Here is a 17,445-nt window from a genome sequence, read left to right as displayed (position 1 = left end):
TTAAAAAACTACAGAGAAAGCTTATTTATGAAGAATATTATTGAAGAGCTAAGTATGATTTCTCTATGGCAACACTATCTACAGGTGTGACAGCATGACAGGAAGAAGATCAAGAGAAGAAAGAAGCAAACATTTGCCAATTGGCTTTTTGAGGCAGAAGAGGAGGATGGGGCCTCTGGCTTACCATTATCTAGCAATAGACACCGCTGGTCAGCCATGTGTGAGTACAAAGCCAACTGAGCCACATCCTTTTATGCTATTTTACCACACTGCGCACTGGTGAGAGCATAGGGGGCTTCCTGCCTCAGTGCTATTCTACAAAGGGAGCATCTTTCCATCTGCCACACCATCTGCCACTACTAAGACTGGTTCACACAACTAATTGTGGAACTTGTTTCCACATCTTACTTCTTTCTACAAAAGAGATAGAGACTTTTTGAAGCCTTATATACCATTTGAGAAAAGTAGGTTCTGGACATTAGAAATATGCAATTAATTGGTTAATAAGAGGCAAAGTCCAACCCTGGAAGCACACAGAATCATATAGAAACCACAAAGTATTCCAATTAAAGGATTCCTGAGAGAGAGCCATTCAAACTATGTTTAGAAACCACAGAAAAGGAGAGTTCACCATCCTTCAAGCCAATCTATTCTACCATTGAACAGTACACAAGTTCATCCTAATATTGAGGTGGAATCTCTAATCTTCTCTTGTAATTGAACTCCATAGTTCATATCTGAGGCTCTAGAAAAGCAACAAGAAAGTTCATTCCATCTTTTGCATGGCATCCTTCCATATATTTGAAGATGGTTATCATATTACCTCTTAAGTTTCTCTGCTCCAGGCTCAACATACCTAGATCTCAAAATTATTTCTCATTGCACTTGATTTGCAGACCTTTTACCATATTGGCAGTTTTCCTCTGGACATATTCCAGCTTGTCCTTATTGAACTGTTATTCAGAACTGGAAAAAGTATTTCTCCACTATTTCCCTTGATCTGATCGCTACATTCCTTTTGATGCAGCCTACAGTCCATTGTTTGTTTGCTTGTTTTAGTCACTGCATTATACTATTGAATAATGTTTGTTATAATCTGCTAAAATTGTTTGATCATTTTCACAAGTGTTGTTTTTTTCTCCCATTAATCTTACACATTTTTCCTTCCTAGATATAGTACCCTTCTGAGATTCACTTTATTAGCTTTGCTCCAGATCTCCAATCTGTCAAGGTCATATTGAATAACCCCTGGCACCACATCTATGGCCCTTTTCCTCTTCAGACATCCTGGATTAAAAAACATGAAAGGGGGGGGGGGGAGATTATTCTTCTAGAAGCCTTCAGAAGTTCATATATTAAATAGTTGAAGGCCTTTCTTACACATCTCAACAGGGTTTTTTTGCAGGGGGAGGGGGTGGGGATCCCCCAAAGCCATAATCAAATGTCTGGTTACTTCTGCGTGTTTTTGGTTTGTTCTTTGGCAATCCATCATTATTTGAGTGGGTTCCAGGACCAGAAAATTGCCTTTTGGACCCACTTTAGTTTTAGAAAGTAGTAGTACTACAGTAGAGTCTCACTTATCCAACATTAATGGGCTGGCAGAATGTTGGATAAGCAAAAATATTGGGTAATAAGGAGGGATTAAAGAAAAGCCTATTAAACATCAAATTATGTTATGATTTTACAAATTAAGCACCAAAACATCAACAGAAAAAGCAGTTCAATACATGGTAACATTATGTAGTAATTACTGTATTTACAAATTTAGCACCAAAACATTGCAATGTTTTGAAACAGCTGTGGAGACAGACTGCTTTGAATAATACAGCACATAGGATGAGCGAAGGTTGAATAAGCAAGACTCTATCGTATATCTATTCGAGTATAAGCCAACCTCCTGCATAATTTTTCAGGGCAAGAATTGTGGATTTTGATACCCCCCATGTAGATAAGTTGAGAATAATTCCATGGAGAAAAGAAAACACTAGGACTGACTTAAAGGGCCTTTGACTGCCACTACCATTTTCCCCGTGCAGGCAATCAAAAAGTCCAGAAGCAGCACCATAGTGTAGAGGGTAGAAGAGGTCAGTGCTTCTTTAAGGTTTTCCTGGGATGGACCAAGCTCTTAACTTTTACCATTCTATTCAGAGAAGTAGGTGGTAGTTTTTTGAAAAATTAATATACAGTACTTACATTGACCCATGGATAAGATGACACCATTTTTGGAGCTGACTTTTTGACTAAAATTTCTAGACATATATATGAGTATTTAGGGTATGCTTATTGAATTGCTCCTTGCTTTTTCTTACCACAATGAGATGTAAAGATATTAACAACCAGGCTGTATTCTATGGTCAACATGATATTTCAACTTTTCCAAAAGAGTGAGTGGTGCATGTGTCAGCGGCAACTGTTGAATTTCTCCACCTCCTCCCCTATGCTCCCCCCCCCCATTCCTCTTGGACACAAGAATGTTGCTCTTTCACCCCAGTGAGCTGTCACCTGTCTAAATCTGTCCTTGTGACAGATGCATATATGGAGAGAGTGAGTATGGCAGCCAATGACGCTCTGCTTCTAAAATAGGCCCAGCTCCCTGCTTTCCCTTCCACCCATTAAAACAATGTCATCCAGGGAAAGAGTCTCAAAGGACATTTGATCTCACAAGCATTGGAATTTTTTCAGGGGACCTAACCCGGAAACCCATTGGCCGCATTCTGATTCTGAGCCTATGTTCCTCAGACTCTCTAGGAGATGAGCACCTCTCTTAATTACAAGTCTTTCTCCAAAGAGCAAGAAACTATGGATAACTTAGAGAAACAGCTTATTTGTCCCATATGTTTAGAGATGTTTTCTAAGCCAGTGGTGATCCTCCCCTGTCAGCACAACCTATGTCGAAAATGTGCCAGCGATATCTTCCAGGTAAGTTGACCTTTTGGAATTATTTAACCTTTCAGATTATAAAATCAGATGTGGTGGTTTAATAAAAAGGGTTTTCTCTAGATGAGAAAAAAAATGAATTAGAAAAAAGACACTTGTTTGTTATTTGCTGTATGATTCTGGATCCTTTGCATGTGGAAATGCTCCCCACCCTATTGATCTAGAATGAATTATAATTATTTAATGTACGTAGAGATATTAAAATATAAACTCATTCCTGTCCTTCCCCAATACTTCTAAGAATGGAAAGTTTATCTCTACAAGAAGTTGTTACTTTGTATTGTCGAAGGCTTTCATGGCCAGAATCACTGGGATGTTGTGAGTTTTCCAGGCTGTATGGCCATGTTCCAGAAGCATTCTCTCCTGACGTTTTGCCTGCATCTATGGCAAGCATCCGCAGAGGTTGTGAGGTCCATACTACCTGGAAAACTCACAACAACCCAGTTGTTACCTTATGAACTTGGAATCCTTAAACAAAAGGGACTTGCTGGTGCGAACCTTCCATAAACAAAATGGAAACAATGTACCCTTTGTACTTACTGGATAGCATTTTGGACTATGCCTTGGTGGTTAAGGTAAGTTTATCTTTGATTATCTTATTCCAGGACTTTCCAAACTGCAATATGTAGATGTTTTGCATGAATGTAACAATATATATCGAAGACATATAAATAAAAGGTTTCCATGGGATGACATGTCACCATGCATTTCACTATTACAATTGATGTATGTTTTAATCTCTTATAAGGGATTGGTTTAACTTCTGGTTCATTTATTTATTTATTTATTTATTTATTTATTTATTTATTTACTGTGCTCCTCTCAGCCCTCAAGCGACTTGAGGCGGTTTACATGACAAAACTCAGTGCCACAAAGCATAAGTACAATTTAAAAAACATTAATATACATAAAATCATAACCGCAGCAATAAAACATGTCATTAATAAATCCTTACTAAAAACTTTGTCCAGTAAAACTGAATTACTGTGTCGCGAAATGATTCATGTCTAAAAAGTGTGTCACCAAAATGAAATGTTTTGACAGCTCTGCCTTATCCAACAGTGATTAAAGTGCAATGAGTAACACAAAGGCATGTGATCATTTCTTAAGCAGATAGTCTGACATGCATCTTACAATATGGAAGTGAAAGCAGTTGCAGGAAATATCTGTGAATGAATGCATGCTTGACTCCACAATCTTTTTTACTCCTTGGCAAGAACAGGCCTCAAACCCGTATCTGCCAATGAGAGGAGGCACCACTGTGGCTTCAGGAGGTCGATTCCGCTGTCCGTCATGCAGGCACGAAGTTGTTCTAGACAGACATGGCGTCTATGGCCTTCAGAGGAATCTGCTGGTGGAAAACATAATTGATATATACAAGCAGGAATCTGCCAGGTAATAGATCAATTTCTGTCCTTGAAGGAATGTCTGTGGATGCAGTTCCTACATTGGTTGCATTTCCCATGGAAACAAATTACGATAGTTTAAGGCCTCAAAAAGAGAATTATAGGGTATTCAAATAACGTGAATTGTAGAACTGAACTACTGCTGAACTGCCTCTTTTTGTTGTCGAAGGTTTTCATGTCCAGAGTCACATGGCCATACAGCCCAGAAACTCATAGCAACCCAGTGCCTCTTTCCCCATCCCAACTTTCCTCTCCCTCTTCTTCCTCCTCCCTCCCCTTTTTCCTCTGTCGCATGAAAGTGTATAACTACAGCTAGATCAGTGGTTCTCAACCTTCCTAATGCTGTGACCCCTTAATACAGTTTCTCATTTTATGGTGACCCCCAACCATAAAATTAATTTCGTTGCTACTTCATAACTGTAATTTTGCTATTGTTATGAATCGTAATGTAAATATCTGATATGCAGGATGTATTTTCATTCACTGGAAGAAATTTGGCACAAATAGCTGATACATCCAGATTTGAATACTGACAAAAATGACTGATTTTGTCATTTGGGAGTTGTAGTTGCTGGGATGTATAGTTCACCAGAAATCAAAGAGCAATCAAAAAGCATTCTGAACTCCAACAACAAGGGAATTGAACCAAACTTGGCACCAGAACTCCCATGACCAACAGAAAATACTGGAAAGGTTTGGTGCGCATTGACTTTGGGTTGTGGAGTTATAGGTCATCTACATCCATAGAGCACTGCGGACACAAACAATTATGCATTTTCTAATGGGAGCATTAATAAAAAACAAAAGACTGATTTTTTCCCTATTAAATAGCGTTACAAATTACCGAAGCTGTTTCTGCTGCTCCTCTGATGCTGCTGGGCCATTCTCAGTCCCACGTCACACAGGTGCTTCCCACCTGCCTTGAAGGGACTTGCTGGTGCGAGCCTTCCTCCACCCTTGCATGCTCTCTCTTGCCCATGCATCTGCACTACGCTGCCATGTACCAAGCATGTCTGCTCTCCCCACCCTGCTTGGAGTCTCAGGAACAGCACTTCCCTTAGCTGAGAGACCGGCCACTACAGCCATTTGTTTCCAAAAAGGAAGAGAAAAACAGGCAGTGAGATCTTCAACCTTCCCAGCCAAAGGGGTTCCTAAGACCATTAGAAATTTGCGTTTTCCAATGGTCTTTGGTGACCCTTCTGACACCTCCTCTCCCAGGTTGAGAAACACTAACCTAGATATAAAAGGAAAAGGCTATAGTTATCATCATCAACAGGCTTCATTATGTACAAGTAGATAGGGACCACACAGAACGCCGCATGCATAATTCTTGATTGTTGAACTTCTGATATTAGTTACGCTTTGTTTTACAAGAAGTAAAACTGGTTGGCTTTACCTTTTTTTAATGAGAAGTTTTATCATCCATTTGTAGCTGTTGCACAAGGTTCTATATTTATTACAGATATTTACTATAGAATGTCAGCTTTGTGTGCTTTGTGGAATTAATTGTCATCAAACAATATTCAGCTTTACCTCAGTATTTAATCTTCACATCTGATGAATATTTTGGGTTTGTTTTTATTTGTAACTCATCTATCTCTGGAAGTTCAAATACAACAAGATTCAAAGATACAAATAAAAATTCAAAAAAGTATAAAAATGCAATCAAACACATTGCAATATTAAAAAGTAATAGGATTTAAAGCAATTAAAAGAACCGCAATAAAAATACGGTCCCCTTCCATTAAAAGCCTGCTTCTAGGCAATCAGTCATTTGCTAAAAGCCTGCCCAAATGACTTTGCCTACTGGCTGAAGGACACCAAGGAGGGTGTACCTCTGTTTCCCTTGGGAAGACGACTGGAAGCAGCCATACATCTATGTAGTTGAGTACACAAATAATCCTTGTTCATAGCCAGAAGTGGGAAAATGTAACCCCCAAGATGCATTTGGCTGCCAGGCTATTTTTGTGTGACCCAGGCCCCTTGAGATAAAAACTACTTCTTCTAGGAATAATGGGAGGCACTTTTGACATGTTATCTCCCCTCCAACCCCCGGACCATTTTAGACCTAGGAGAGGCTCTTCTTTCCTAGCCTTGCTGGCCTTTCTCTTCAATAACTTTTGCTATCTTGACCAATCTTGGATGTTGCTTGGCCATGTGTCACGGTATTGATCTGTGAAAAGTTGGAAGTTATTAGTTCTGGATTTCAGGCACAGATTAGTCCTTCTGCTTGGTGTTTAGGTAGGCTGAACTTTGTGGGACAAGGCCCAGAGCCCCAAAACTTAGCACCAAACCTGAATGATAAATCAGAGAGCAAGCAGGAGGTGATGGGAACATGAGCAAAGAATCTTGGCATCCAAATCTGGGCTGTATTGGGTACACTCAGCCTATCAGTGCTGATACTGATTACTGCAGCATTTTAGTTGTTTCTGTTGTTTTTATATTTTTTTTTAATTGGGAACAAACATCCATACATATACATGGCTGCCATAGGTCATTTCATTATTGGATTACTTTTTACATATTTTTCTCTATTCTACAATAAAATGGTACTTCTTTCTAAGTAAATGTGCTTAGCATCATGGCAGCAGAAACGTCTCCAGTGTATTGTTGCAGTTGTAATGGTTCTGCGATTTAAATTAGTTTGAAATATAAAATTTTATACATTTCCTCACAATTTCAGGGTTGCAATGATATATCAGGAATGATGAGGTAGTTGAACACAAAGGGAAGTTTTCTCAGTAGCTGTTCCTAGGCTGTGGAACTCCGTGCCACTGGAAACACGAATGGCCCCTTCCTTATTCCTCTTAAGAGATACATACTTTTTCACTTAAACAAATATTTGTTTATTATTTATTTACAGTATTTATATTCTGCCCTTCTCACCCCACAGGGGACTCAGGGCGGATTACAATGTACATATACATGGCAAACATTCAATGCTATAGACACACAACATATATAGATAGATACACAGAGGCTATTTAACTTTCCAGCTTTCATGAGGGTATTCTGGTCACCAGGGGTGAAGATACATTTTACATACCTCCATATTGCTACAAAATAAGGAAGAAATCCATGTGAGCTGAGCTTCACCCTGACATGGAAATATCTGAAGCTACTATAACAGTTTTCGTGATTTGTTAAAAATCAAATGGAATGTGACTGTATTTTCCCTTGAGGGAATAAAAGGCCTTGCAATTGAAAGGAGAACAAAAATAGTTAGACAGTCCTTCCTAGATTTAGTAAAGGTTCTGAGATAGGGAAAGGGAGGAGGATTTGTCGAAGGATTATTTTAACCTTCATTTGTGTCCCTTAAGCTAAACTAATTATCAGGAGAATTGGCACTTGAACTGCACAACCTTATCTATGCCATTTGACACCTTCTAGGTTCCAGCTGCTCACTTCCTTCTTCCTGTCTTATCTCTCTCTCCCCCCCCCCCCCATAATTGCTGTTAATATGCAGTCTCTGAGGATGGGGCTGTCTCCATGGGCTTCTTAGATGATGAATTCATAGATGCCTCTCTCTGTGAAGCTTTAGAATAACATCTGCAGTAGCATAAAGAAGGGAAATGAGGCAGTTGGGGAAACAAAAGGCGGCAGCTGGGATGAAGAGAGCAGGACTGGCCCCAAGACAAAGAGTGTCCTAGAAAAGGCACGTTTTCATTGCTCCCGCCATCACCACGCTCAAGTTGTACCTTTCATTAAACCATATTTGTATGCTTGCACAAAGATGTCAACTATTTACATTCAATTAAATTATCAACTGAGCTGGAAGTTTTCTAAGGGAAAGGATCACCTTAGTTTATTTTTCAACTAAAGGGTTGAAATGTTGGAATTTCAGCACTAACTTTAGAATTAAGAAATGAATTGAGTTATTAAACAATGAAATGAATGTGAATGATTGGCCAAATGCTATGGTAGATTAATTCATGCCAAGGTTAAAGGATTTTTTAAAAAAACAAAACATCTCTAAAGAGAATGTTCTCTCCTTTTGGTGGTCTTCTTATGTTCTATATTAGAGATCATATAGGGGCTCTTCTTCTGTTCAGGATGCTGAATTATAATATTTGTATCAATTAAATGAATGAACACAAAATATTGGAACATTGTACTTATAACCGTTGACATCCAAGAACCTTCACTGGGGCGCTTGTTAGGCCCCTTCTACGCTGCCATATAAAATCCAGATCATCTGCTTTGAACTGGATTATATGGTACTGTAGATTTATATAATCTAGTTTAAAGCAGATAATGTGGATTAAATGCTTTGATAATTTGAGTTATACGGTAGTGTAGAAGGGGCCTTAGAATCAATAATAAACTGATTTCCCTAACAAGCGATGACCTTTGAAAGCACAAAGCTGGGTGAGAGCTAGGAAGATATTCATGAGGAGAGGGCTTTATAGATAGTTTGAAGTTAGAAACATCTATTGGGTTTGTAGCTCAGGAAAGGCCTGTGAATTTTATGAGGTGTCGTAGAAGCTAGTTGGTTTAGTTGAAGCCATGTTATAGCCAAATGGAGACAGTTCAGCATTTCAGAGAATAGGCATTGTTCCAAAAAAACAGCTCTTCTCTCTAGTAAGCTTTTTTGGCCCTCTTCCAAATAGCTTCTGAGATATCCTGCTTAAAATATAATCCCTTGGGAAAGGGAACTATGCCACAAACAGAAATCCTGTGTAATATACTTGGGATATGGTTTCAGTATATTGAGTATATTACAAGAGGATCCTTGAATGTGGGATCTGTCCCAGGTTTACCTGAGGCATGAAAATGACACCTCAGGTAAACCCAAATTAATCTGGAGTAAACTGGGATTTCCAGTTTACTCCCGATTAATAAAACACCTGGAAAGATCTGGATCTTAATGTAAGATCTGGATCTTTCCAGGTGTGGAACCTGAGGGGATTGACTCCTGGGACCACTTTCACGATCCAGGGGGTCAATCCCCACAGCAATCCCAGTTTTGGGGGCATGGCACCCGCATCCTCCCCTCTCAGTCTCCCATTTCTCTCCAAAACTTACCTGAGGGGCCTGGCGGCATGCTCAAGCTCCTCCAGAGAAAGCTTCTGGTGCATCAAAATGATGCATTTGGAGGTTGGGGGCAAGGGGAGTCTCTCCCCCATTGCCCAACGCATCATTTAGATGCACCAGGAGCTTTTGGCATAGGGGGCAGAGAATGCAGCCGGGCCCCTCAGATAATTTTTTGACTCAGGGGGATTTGTAGCCAATCCCCCCCCCCCCCGGAAAGCCTGAGGTTTGGGGTGACCATGAGGGCTCAATCCTGGGAAGAACTGAGATATAATATCCCAATTCCTCCCAGGATTGAGGTCTGTGCGGAACGGCCCTATATTGCAAACAAGATAGCCTCAAATCCTAGTCTATGGCCCCTTCAACACTGCCATATAATCCAGATTATCAAAACAGATAATCCACATCATCTGCTTTGAACTGGGTTATATGGGTTATATCTACACTGCTGTGTAATCCAGTTCAAAACAGATAATCTGGATTTTATATGGCAATGTAGAAGCCAAAGAAGATAGTGTGTTAGAGGAGCAAATCATCTGGCAAGGAAATGTCTTATAAACCATGTTATTTGATCTTTAAGTGGTTCTAATTGGAAATTAAATTCTTGCTTTCCTTCTTCATTAATTGCAGTTGCAGGCCGGAAAGAAAACCTGAGCAGCCAATGTGTGAAGAGCATGAAGATGAGAAAATCAATATTTACTGCTTGAATTGTGAAGTGCCCACATGCTCAATGTGCAAAGTTTTCGGTGCTCATAAAGATTGCCAAGTTGCTCCCATCACAAATGTTTACCAAAGACAGAAGGTAAAAGAAAAACAAACAACTCCTATTCCTCTTAATGGATTTCCAGGACCCAAAATCTATCAACTTTTAAAATAAGAAACCACAATTAAATATCTTTTCCTGCAGTCCTCTATTATTGTTGTGCAATTGCAGCTCCCTTTATCCCATTTACAAGACAAACGGTCGAAAGCACAAGGAAGTGATTCAGTGGGAAACAGAAAAATGGAAAGGCTCTGCCAAGGCCCTCTTGTTGAAGTCCTGAGCCCTGGAAATATATTTTTGGTTTTCCTAGATTCAAATAATCTCTTGGCACTCTCTGCAACCTATGTAGACTGACCTGATGCTGGAAAGATTTCTATGCCAATAGAAGTTGCCAGCACAACCAGAAATTAATGATACCGATGGAGATGGTCCATACAATAGCATAAGATCAAATGATTGAGCATCTGTTATAGAATCATGAAATGAAATCATAGATTTGAAAGAGTTGCCACCAGGTCCAACTCCGTGATCAGTGTAGGATCTCCAACTAAAGCATCTCCTTGAGACATTCACAGGGAACTCCAACATGTCTCTTTAGTTGGTTCCATTGCCAAACTCCTCTCACTTTCAAAAAGTTCTTTCTAAAGTTCAGTCAAAATCTACCCACCTGTAACATAAAACCATTGCATGCCTGCATTCTCTGCTTTATTGCCTCCCTTGTAGTATTTAAAGAATGTGATATTGCCACCCTTCAATCTCTTTTTCACCAAGCTGAACAGTTCATACACTATGGTCCACCCAATGCAGCTGTTGTCATGTAGAGGCATTTCCAGTGTTTCCCATATACCTGTACAACAACAACAACAACAATAATAACAATAACAATAATAATAACAACAACAACAACAACTTTATTTTTATACCCCGCCTCCGTCTCCCCGGAGGGACTCATGGCAGCTTATATGGGGATGAGCCCAAAGAAATTTAGTTAAAATATAACACACTAAAATACTGAAACAACAGCATAAAACAGAATAAAACAACAACATTATAATAGAATATAAGAGCAACTATCAAACCAACAACCAATGATCAGTTTCTAGGCACAGGTGGGCAGACTGGTGCAAATCAATTGTGAGGATAGAGCTGATGGATAAAGTGTGTAAGTCAAATAGCAACATTAGGGATAGAGAGTAATGTAAGATAGAACATTGTAACTTGGGGTACAGAACAGCAGTAAAGTGTGAGGATAAGATTTTAGGTCCTGATTGGGACCAAGCATTGATTGAGGTCTGTTACAAAGACAAATGAAGTGTTTTGGAATAGACCCCAACTTTCTTTTTCAGCCTTTTCTCAGGTAACCCGTCACCAGAATAATATGCTAATCTTGTAGCTGGAGCAGGAAAACAGCTGCACTCTGGTGGAGCTGCCGTTTCGTTTTTTTCACTGCAGAAAGTGCACATGGAGGTTTCCAGGGTCTCCCTATAACTGGAGTGGGGTTTCAGTTTAATCTTCCAGACTACCTGGAGTGAAGGTAGGCCAGAGGCAATGTGGGAAACAAAAGAGATGGCTTTCTTTCCAACTACCTACTATTCATAAAACTGAAGCATGGTTTAAGAAGCAGAGCCAAGGCAGGAATTTGTCACCTGAGGATATTGTTTGCTGACCCTAACCCTACGTATATCTTATTATTTTTGTTTTCACATGAAACCTTTATCCATCCTTAAGTGTGACCTGCTAGTATCAAACTCTGTCCCTAATTTTTGATGTACAAAAGATAACATGCCACTTTTTGTAAATGTGCCACTTTTTGTAAATCAGTACATTTAGAACTGCACTTTTATTAATAAAGAAGAGTTTATCTTGCCTTTAATTCTTTGGGCAGGGGATAGAGACACTCAGCTGTGCATCCAGAATCCTTGCCTGCCATCTGCAAAACTTCTGTTTATTTTTAACCCAGCATTCACTAAACAGCTGTTTATTTGGAATATCCTCATGAGAAATAGAGCTCAGTTTCTTGGAAGCACAGTGGAACTGCCACTAGACAGAGCCAGTTTACAAGTACAGCCTCTGGGATGGAAACCATAATTGCATTTATTTGTGAACACTAAAGCTGCTTTGGAAAAAATGCTTTTGGGGAGAAAGTGTCCCATTGGATTGTCTTGAATTATGAATATTGGCCATGTTGCAGGCCAGGACTTCCGCCCATTTCCTCCCTGAAATTGTGCATAATAAAAGATATCTGTGGAAATATCATGAACATATATATCAAAAATTAATTTTCACAGTAATCACAGAACAACAATACAATTTTGCAAATCAAATGAAAAACACATGATTTTCTTACACAGGTTTTCAGCTGTAGTCCTATACATACTTGACTGTTAGTCCAGTTGAACTCGGGAAGTTACTTTCTGAGTAGGTTCTGGACTTCACTGTCAGTACGAGTTCTTTTGCATTGGCACCTTTCATTTTGAATGAAGAAAGTTACATTACTTTTGTTGCCATAAAGTATTTTACAGGGTGGTTTTTTCCTAGACTTTTTAAAGTAGGTTTCTTTTTTCTTTCAGAAAACTGGAGTTTGGTTGGGAAAGTATTTTAAAGTAGAAAATACAGACTAACAGTATTTTGGATTCTCCCAAAGAAAAAAACTTACATTTATTTTTCATTACAGTCTGAACTCAGTGATGGCATTGCAGTATTGGTGGGAAGTAATGACAGAGTACAAGGAATAGTATCTCAGCTGGAGGAAACTTGTAGAACAATTGAGGTAAGCAATAACTAGTTATTTTATTATTATCAGTGTAGTTGTAATTAACATACTTATTTTGGCAGGTAAAAGTAAAGGTTTCTCTTTACATTAAGTCCACTCGTGTCCGACTCTGGGGGTTGGTACTCATCTCCATTTCTAAGCCGAAGAGCTGGCATTGTCCATAGACACCTCCAAGGTCATGTGGCTGGCATGACTGCATGGAGTGCTGTTATCTTCCCGCCGGAGTGGTACTTATTGATCTACTCACATTTGCATGTTTTTGAACTGCTAGACCGGCAGAAGCTGGGGCTAACAGCAGGAGCTAATGCCACTCCTCAGATTCGAACCTGCAACCTTTCGGGCAGCAAGTTCAGCAGCTCAGTGCTTTATTTTGGCACAAGGGCAAAAACATATATGATTGTTCAACTTAAAATGCGTTAGCTGAAACCTTTAATTTATTAGTGCTGTCTAGGTTAAATATATGAATCATGACAGATTTTGGATTGCACAGTGTCTTTCTTTCTAACTGAAGGGCCCTGTGCTGCTCAAAGGCTTGCTTTCCTTTGCATCCTGCACAATCTATGGAATTGAAGGTCTTATCTTAATAATTTTCAGACCTATCATGGCTGCTACTGGAACCAATTTGGTTAAATGAATCATGCTGTTTATAGTTTGCAACAAGCAGAAGCTGTGAATAACAAAGGTGTCCCATGACAGAAGAGCCTTTAAGGCCAGAGACGTGTTTTGTAAACAAGCCCAGATGACTCAGGCAAGGGCACCCCGCCACACCTTCTGTGGCAAGAGAGGATGGAAATGCAGAGAGGAGTGAGGAATTTTCATCTGAGCTCCAGTTTACACTTTATTTATTCCCAAATGATCATGCTGACTTTAAAAGAATCAGTTTGGAAATGCTGATTCCAGTCTTGGATGTCAGACTTTACGAATGTGAATTGTACACTGTGGTGCAGAAAACAGTGTTTACATTTTGAAGGAAAGAGGAGATCCTGAAAGACATCCACAAGTCTATCTTTGATACCCCTAATTTAGCTGAATCAATGAGTCCAAAACAAATATTTTTAAAAGGAACCCCCTATGTCCACACTGTAAGCAGGAGAGAGTGTGCTCCTTGGGTAGAAAAAAAATCAATTGACAAACACAGCTATCTGGTCATATTATTACTGAACTTGTAAAAGAAGATTCTGAGTGGTGTCATCTCAAAAAAGTAACATTTCTTGAGCTCTGTGTTATTTATGAGATCTTGCCATCTGGAAATTGTTTCCATACTGTTTATCATATTGTTCTGGATTTTGGTCCAGTTACCACTCCAAGTCAATACTAAGAGTGTTTGGTCTATGAAATCAGATCAACCACATTATTTTTAAAGAGAAGACTAAGAACCACACAGTGGCTTATTGTGAACGTTGATAGCCTTGTTTGATTTCAGCAGCCGGAGTGATGTTTACCAACAACTCAAAAGTCAGTGCTTAGTAATTCAGATCTATACTTAAATTCTCCACAATGTTATGACATATAGTGTCACTCTGAGGTGTTGTGAGAAATTAAATTCTTGATCCCAAGTGAAAGATTGCCTCCAGGTTGCAGAAGAAAATACAATTGCCCAGACGGTCACTTCTGCAATGCCAAGGCCTTAGATGTTGGCTAAGGATGGTGTGGCCAGCACTGGTTAAATAAATGAAAAGCAAATTCTGTACTTTCTTGGTATGTTTTGGTATTAAATGAGATGATCTAGTTAAAGCAATGACTGACAACATTGTAGAATAAAGCTTTACTCAAATAGTTTCTGTTGCCAGGTCAACATGACCTTGGCTAATGACTTACCACTTGCTACCATTTTACAACCAGAGTCATCGTTCCCAGGAGAGTCAACAATTAGAGAGTGCCAGGGCTTAATTGGAACACCACCTGGTTTGCTAACTCTGAACACATATTCCAGATAGGTCAATAAGGGCATCTGAAACCTGCCACTCCTCCCATGACAATTTCAAGATACAAGAAATGGCATTGCAAGTTCAGGATAAGATTTCAAGATTAGCATTATATCGCTCATATGCAGCTCCCCTGTTTCGTTCCATTTCATTTTCAAGCTAAAGCAACTGTTCAGACTTCCACCTCCAGACTGGAGGAGATTGTTTGATGTATTGTCGAAGGCTTTCATGCCGGAATCACTGGGTTGTTGTAGGTTTTTCCGGGCTATATGGCCATGTTCTGGAGGCAATTTTTCTTCTGACGTTTCACCTGCATCTATGGCAAGCATCCTCACTACATCTGAGGATGCTTGCCATAGATGCAGGTGAAACGTCAGGAGAAAAATTGCCTCCAGAACATGGCCATATAGCCCGGAAAAACCTACAACAACCCAGAGATTGTTTGAATTTACATCTTGAAATCAGTCTACCTGCTGGTTGTGACTGCATATGGAAAGGGCCAAAAGCTCTCTTGGGGAGGTAGAAAATTGAAGTTGGAAAAGCAGCAGACTAAAGATATCATTCCTGTCCCTGTGCTAGTCTGCAATATATAATTTTGAATTTAGGATTTTTGATAAAGACCCTTCTTCTAGAGACCTTCCAGACCTCCTGTAGGGTAAAACAGACAATGGACTACTTTCCACACAGCCATATAACCCAGAATATCAAGGCAGATAATCCACAATATCTGCTTTGAACTGGGTTGTCTGAGTCCACGCTGCCATTTAATCCAATTCAAAGTGTATTTTATACAGCTGTGTGGAAGAGGCCTCAGTTGTTGAGAAGTGACTCAGACTTGTTCTTTTTTTGTTAAGATTGCGGCAGATACTAAAAACTTTATTTTTTCACATTGTTTTTTGTGTATAAAACTGGGGGTGGGGTGGGGTGGGGGTTAAATCAACTTAATTTTCCCCCATCTCTCCTGATAGACTATTCTAAATATGTTACATTAGGTATCACTTTGGGAGCCCTTCTGTGCTGAAAAGCAATAACAAATACATTCATTCAATCACCCAATCAATAAAATGTCAGAAAGGGAAGCTTTTAAAATTCCCAGTTATGTGGATGTGATTCATATACCCAGATTTCCCCCCCCCCCATCTCTGTCTCTCACACACACATAGTGTGTGTGTACTTTAAATGGCAAAAGAGTCTAATCACATTATCTCCCCTTTCATATATAGCTCTGCCTTCAATTGCATATAGTCTGACAAAATATCCACAGTAGCTCCTGCGTACTTCTGTTTACAGATGCTATTATAAATGAAATGCATTTATTTACCAGAAGAAGAAATCAACTTAAACTTCTCAAAATCCCATCCCCAAATAAAGGGTTGCAAATGAAAACCTGAGGTAAAGTAGGCTTCAGTTTCAACATCTCATGGCTCTAATTAGCAGAAAAATCCATCATAGTTTCTTATGTTGCCAAAGCAAAGGAAATAATATACCAAGGATGGTTCAAAGCCTCTAAAATCCCTAGGAAAAATATATTAACAGTTTAAAACTTTGTTGTCAGAAAGCCTTTGCATTACAAGGATGAAATCCATTGCTATCAGGAGTCTGCAGGCTGAAATGAGCCTTTCAAGTAACTTAGCTGTAGAAATTAGAATCACACCAAAGCAGAGACTCCTCAACATCGACGCTTTAACAAACCTAAACAAAACGGACACCTCAAAGGTTTGTAGGCAATGATACACCAAGAAGTCAAAGAAATCTCCAAGACCAATGTCGTGTCTTTCCAACAGTGACTCACTTACACTCAGGGCTCACTTTACTGAACTCTTTACTTTCTGAATTAGGTTGCAAAATTGCAATATAAGTTCTTTCACCTTCACACCATTTAATAGGCTTATGTATGCGTCCATACATAATCCCAGAGATTCTGGGGGAAAGGCTTTCGTGATTTTTTTTCTAATTTTGGCTTTATATATTAATTTAGAAATATATATCCCTTTTTCCAGAGCTTCTGCACTATTCAGAGTGACTTATAATAACACTAATTAAAATATAAAACAAAGCAATATAGGATGAAAATCGAATTAGCAGATAAAATATCCTCTGACCAATAAGCCATAAGTGTGTTGGAAAAGAAAATGTATACCAATTAGAAAGCGATGGGTCAAAGAAACATCACAAGGCCAGGTACAGAGTATTTCAAAAGGATGGACCCGATTTGAAATTGCTATATCTCTGCAACCACAAACCACTCATGAATGAATCTCTTATCTCTTGAAAGCCTGGGACATAGTTTCAAAGGCATACTTCTAGATGTCTCTCCCGGTGGACAACCAGCACCTAGCCTCAGTCATTTGCAACATGGTGACCTCACATTAGGACTAATGAAACAGTCTCCACTTGCTGATTTATTTTTTTAGATTTGTTTCTGGCTCAGAATTAGTAAAATTTAATAACTTGATAGTTCATTCGCCAATTTCTAACCTTTTGTGTAATTGTAACATGTCATTGTGAAATATACTGATTTGAAACTGGGCCCATCATTTTGAAAGACCCTGTGTTTTCTGATCTTTGCAGCTAGACCTTGCAGATAACTTAACTCAGTTTTCCAATAAT

The 17,445-nt window shown here is 39.2% G+C and overlaps 1 protein-coding gene across 3 annotated transcripts in view; it reads left to right on the top strand.

The window, feature by feature from the left end:
• Positions 1-2,604: 2,604 nt before the first annotated feature.
• The window catches only part of TRIM55 (tripartite motif containing 55), a 52,217-nt gene continuing 37,376 nt past the window's right edge, over positions 2,605-17,445 (top strand). The window contains exons 1-4 of one of the 3 annotated variants that reach the window (XM_060775402.2): positions 2,605-2,919; positions 4,160-4,332; positions 10,005-10,176; positions 12,812-12,907. In XM_060775402.2, coding sequence (XP_060631385.2) covers positions 2,752-2,919; positions 4,160-4,332; positions 10,005-10,176; positions 12,812-12,907 — 609 coding nt within the window. In that variant the 5' untranslated portion in view covers positions 2,605-2,751. Of the gene's footprint in view, positions 2,920-4,154; positions 4,333-10,004; positions 10,177-12,811; positions 12,908-17,445 lie in introns of all 3 variants that reach the window. The other 2 variants (XM_060775401.2, XM_060775403.2) reach the window with 2 other exon arrangements.

This window comes from Anolis sagrei, chromosome 4, assembly GCF_037176765.1.
Source record: "Anolis sagrei isolate rAnoSag1 chromosome 4, rAnoSag1.mat, whole genome shotgun sequence".
Lineage (NCBI taxonomy): Eukaryota > Metazoa > Chordata > Lepidosauria > Squamata > Dactyloidae > Anolis > Anolis sagrei.
This window is presented reverse-complemented; position numbering and strand designations above follow the sequence as displayed.